The sequence below is a fragment of the Notolepis coatsorum genome (genome assembly GCF_963971535.1).
Source record: "Notolepis coatsorum genome assembly, chromosome: 17".
NCBI lineage: Eukaryota > Metazoa > Chordata > Actinopteri > Aulopiformes > Paralepididae > Notolepis > Notolepis coatsorum.
In genome coordinates, this window is record NC_140181.1 from 107160616 (window position 1) to 107165305 (window position 4690).

The window sequence follows — 4690 nt, forward strand, 5'->3', positions numbered from 1 at the left end:
TTGGGGCCAATTATGTTCTAATGGTTTATTATATCCTAATCTGATAAAATTCTCCACATTGTTTGTTTAAAATAAAAAACCCAATCCTGACCTCCTTAACCTCACTGGAGACATCACACCTAACCCTGACCTATATATAGAGATCACTTGGTGGTTGATATCCTAATCTGTTTAAATTATTCATCAAAACTAAAATGGGCTCTGATGGAGACACACGCGACGGGTCATGTGAGGACTGTGCAGATCACTGTGTGCAGCTATGGTTATTGTGCACATTCAAAGCCTGAGCCGGTGAATGTACACATTTCCCAGGAAATGTGCAAAATCACTGTTATTTATACATATACAATAGGCTATTTGAAAAAGTATGTGTATTCTCCTCTTTCATCTCTAATACTATCATATACACTCCTCTTTATAAGCTGCAGTCTTAATAATCCATTTAAGACGTAGGTTTTTACTGGAGTGCAAACAGTGTGACCAAGTGCTGAGTGTAAAGAACGTCTTCTTTGGCTCAAAATGATAAAAATGTATTAAAATTCCATGTGTCACGGATCATCTACGTATGTCCTTGCAGACATAGGCTAGTCTAGGTAAGGAAATCTAGTGTGTTATGGATATTTGGACAGTGTAGGGACGGCATAGAAAACTATCAATCTGGTTTTCGTATATATATATATATATATTTTTTTTTTATATGGCGTGAGTCAATCTACCATTGCTCACTGAGAGAATTCTAAATGTAATTTCTAAGAATTCCGAACGTCTAAAGGACAATTCTCTTCACTAGTGATAGATTAGTTGTTGATGACACGACGGTAAAGGCAACACACATCTACGCTGAGTTCACTGTGGACAGAGGTTCACACCTCAGCTCTCTCCACGTTAGTACATGATTGTTAATGAATATACATCTATATTGGTAGAACTTATATAATATGTATTTCTTATGAGACATTCACATCACAATCCATGAATCACAGGGGATCATAATGGACATAACAGCGACGGACGTGTCACTTTAAAACATCCCGGTTCGTCAGACATCTAGAACAGAGAGACTGTCACTTTTGCCTTTGCATCAATCATGCAAAACTAAAAAATAAATATCAATTTAGCATAATCAGCACCACAATCATACTTATACACACTTTGTACACATTGAGATATACACAAACGTCAAACTGCACGACAAAACCACAGTTTGAACAATATCTAAAAAAAGTATACACACCAAAAGGGGTCAACAAGGGGTCAAATGAATGAAATTGGGGTCAACAAGGGGTCAAATGAAGACTCTTACGGCTGGGCGAGACAGGTGACACAGGAGCAACAGCACTGACCTCTGTGTAGCAGCACGGTCTGCTTAATTACATCCTCACATTACAGGCCCAAAGAACACACCACAGCTACGGAAACAGAGGTGACCTTCACAAGCACACACACACACACACACATCAACAGGGGGGGGAGGGGGGGGGGGGGGGGGGGGGGGGCGGTACATCTTAACGCGGCATAGAGGAGAGAAAACGCAGTCCAGGCCAACCAACCGGCGCTCAGCCGAGCCAAGTGGTGAGTCACCACACCCCCGAGATCTCAGGCTGTTAGCGAACTCGCTCCTCCCGTCATCCCATCCTCTGTATCAGTGCATCAGTACAGTAGACACTTATACGCTAATGTACATTAGGTTGTTTTCTTTACGTTTTGATTCTTCACCCCTCTCTCTCTCTCTCTCTCTGTCTCTCTCTCTCTCTCTCTCTCTCTCTCTCTCTCTCTCTCTCTCTCTCTCTCTCTCTCTCCCTCCCCCCTGGGTGACACTCAGTTGGCCTGGACTGGTTTTGGACCCACAGCGACGCCGTTACAGTCGAGAATGTACTGCAGACAACCTTGAGGCGCGTGTCCCACACCGTTCTTGGTCGGCTCAGCCTCCCCCTTCTGGCCGCCACCCTAGAAGCACAAAAAAGTATTCATAGGTTCGGGATTTTTATTTTTATTTTTTAATGTTTTGCTATAAGGAGGTGTAGTCTGACGTCACTTTGGTACCGCCCGCGAGGTCGACCCGTATAGGGATTTATCATTGGGAAAATGGATTATCGGCTATTGTACTGTAACAATTCTGCCTCATGAACATTGGCAAGCTTTCCATTTTTGCACAAAATGAGTTCCCTTCTATCAAAGGGAAATGCAAATGTTCATGCTTTATTTGTTTTAAACGAGACGATTTAGAAATGGGCACAATGGGGAAATACATTGCAATTTTGCGAGGTGGACCGGCCGGAAACAGCAATGAACGTAAAACCACTACACCTTCCTATGGAGGTGGTTACGTTCATTGCTGTTTCCCGCACGGTCCATCCCTCTTGAAATCGCAATGTATTTCCAACGGACCCATTTCTAAATCGTCTCGTTGGTGTGCCTTTCTGTGTGTATTCATCCACAACCTATAGCTCAACATGAACAAATTAAAGGTAGCTAAAAAAACAACGTTTATGTTTTCGTTCGCTGAGGAACTACACAATGGCCGTGGCGTATATTAGGCGACAGCGCTGAACAACAGGCGTTCTACTGGTAAGTGTAGTTCTTTTTTTTAACGACAAATTAAAAACCTTTATTTCAACCAAACATTTTTAAACAATAAAGTTAGTGATAGAAGGGAACTCATTTTGTGCAAAAATGGAAAGCTTGCCAATGTTCATGAGGCAGAATTATTTCAATAGCCGATAATACATTTTCCCAATGATAAATCCCTATAGAGGTGGACCGCGTGGGGAACTAAAGTGACGTCAGACTACACCTCCCTATAGGAAACTAAAGTGACGTTAGACTACACCTCCCTATAGGAAACTAAAGTGACGTCAGACTACACCTCCCCATAGTGCCACCGCTTTACAAAATAGCCAACCGTGTAAAATGACTATTTCACCATGTTCTACCTCATCATATATCTGTATGGCCCCCGTAAATGTCCAACCCCCCCCCCCCCCCCCCCCCTCCCACCCACCCACCCCCTCCTAATGTACAGTTCCCTCCCCCTCGTATGTATATATTTTCTGTTAGGATCTCTGTTTAACAGTACTGTATATTTGCATATCTTGTATGTCACAAATGTAACAGTACTGTATACCTGTATGTCAGAAATGTCATGATATATATCTGTATGTTGCGTATGTCATGAATGTCATTATGAATTGAAAATGGGGGACGGAAATTGTGTGTATTGAGCTGTACTGTATTGTACCCATTCTGCAATCTGTTAAATAAAGTTTTCAATCAATCAATCAATCAATCATGGTGTTGTGCAGGTAGAGCGTCATCGTTTTCAAGTTTACCACCTGGGGTTCTGTACCATGCTGTACCACTCTGTACTGTACCATGCTGTACCACTCTGTACTGTGCCATGCTGTACCACTCTGTACTGTGCCATGCTGTACCGCTCTGTACTGTGCCATGCTGTACCGCTCTGTACTGTGCCATGCTGTACCACTCTGTACTGTGCCATGCTGTACCACTCTGTACTGTGCCATGCTGTACCACTCTGTACTGTGCCATGCTGTACCACTCTGTACTGTGCCATGCTGTACCACTCTGTACTGTACCTGAGTTGGCTGCATGGTCGTGGGCCTCTGAGGGGTGCTCGCTGCCTTCTCTGCCTCCTGCTCCATCCTCGCCAGCACCAGGTCGGCGATGAGCTGCCGGTCCTCCGCCTGCTGCTCCCCCACCAGGGGCATGGAAGAGCCCACCACCTGGGGCCCGGAGGAGGGGGCATCGTCAACACGGCAGGAGTCAACCCCCTGAGGCCCGAGGAGCAGTCCGGTACCGGACCCACAATCATTTCACCCCATAAATAGATCAATACTAGGGATGTCCGATGTTATCGGCCGATATCGGCATTAAAATGTGATATCGGAAAATATCGGTATCGGTTTAAAAAAAAAAAAAAAAAAAAAAAAAAAGGTTTTTTTTTACATTTCTATAACCTTTATTTACCCAGGCAAGCAAGTAAGAACAAATTCTGATTTTATTTATTGTCAAAAGTATGCATACTGTTGTGTTAATTCCACAACAAGAGATATGTAATGTTAATTACCTGAAATTATTCCGTTTTTGGGGGGGGGGTATCGGTATCGGTTGATATCGGTATCGGAAATTAAGAGTTGGACAATATCGGTATCGGTAAAAAAGCCAATATCGAGCATCCCTAATCAATACTGTACTAGTCCGTATTAGTTAATGTAGTTTTATTTTTTCTAAAAATGTAGCCAAGAGTAAAGACCCTAATCCTATGAAAACAGCAGTCAAAGTGTATATTTTCAGCACTATGTTTGTTTACCAATGATTTTAAGTCGGAAACCGGCGGATTTTTTCACGTCTGGTCAATGTTAGCATAGTGTTATTCACAGTCAAAGATCAAAAAAGAAAAATGTATATTCTCATTTGGTTCATTACAATTTACTCGAACATAGTAACAGACTATTTCTGACACTGGGAATACATCCCCGGAGGTCCATAGATGTCCCTAGTAGATACCAAGAACATGCAAATGTTGTCCTGTTTTTTGGACTTGATTTATTTTCTTATCTACTGATCTTGAGGCTTCCATCTGTAAAGGTTGTTTTTTGTTGTTTACTTTCCCTCCTCATGTCTGCAGTTTAGTCGTTATACAAATAACTATACGAGTCCCTATTATTTG

The 4690-nt window shown here is 42.5% G+C and overlaps 1 protein-coding gene across 2 annotated transcripts in view; it reads right to left on the bottom strand.

Annotated features, from left to right (window-relative positions):
- Window positions 1-1818: 1818 nt before the first annotated feature.
- Window positions 1819-4690, bottom strand: part of syn2a (synapsin IIa) — a gene marked incomplete at its 3' end in the record, with an annotated part of 47078 nt that continues 44206 nt past the window's right edge. The window contains exons 10-11 of one of the 2 annotated variants that reach the window (XM_084334107.1): window positions 3603-3743; window positions 1819-1947 (exon numbers count right to left, since the gene is read on the bottom strand). In XM_084334107.1, coding sequence (XP_084190233.1) covers window positions 1819-1947; window positions 3603-3743 — 270 coding nt within the window. Of the gene's footprint in view, window positions 1948-3596; window positions 3744-4690 lie in introns of both variants that reach the window. The other variant, XM_084334106.1, reaches the window with a different exon arrangement.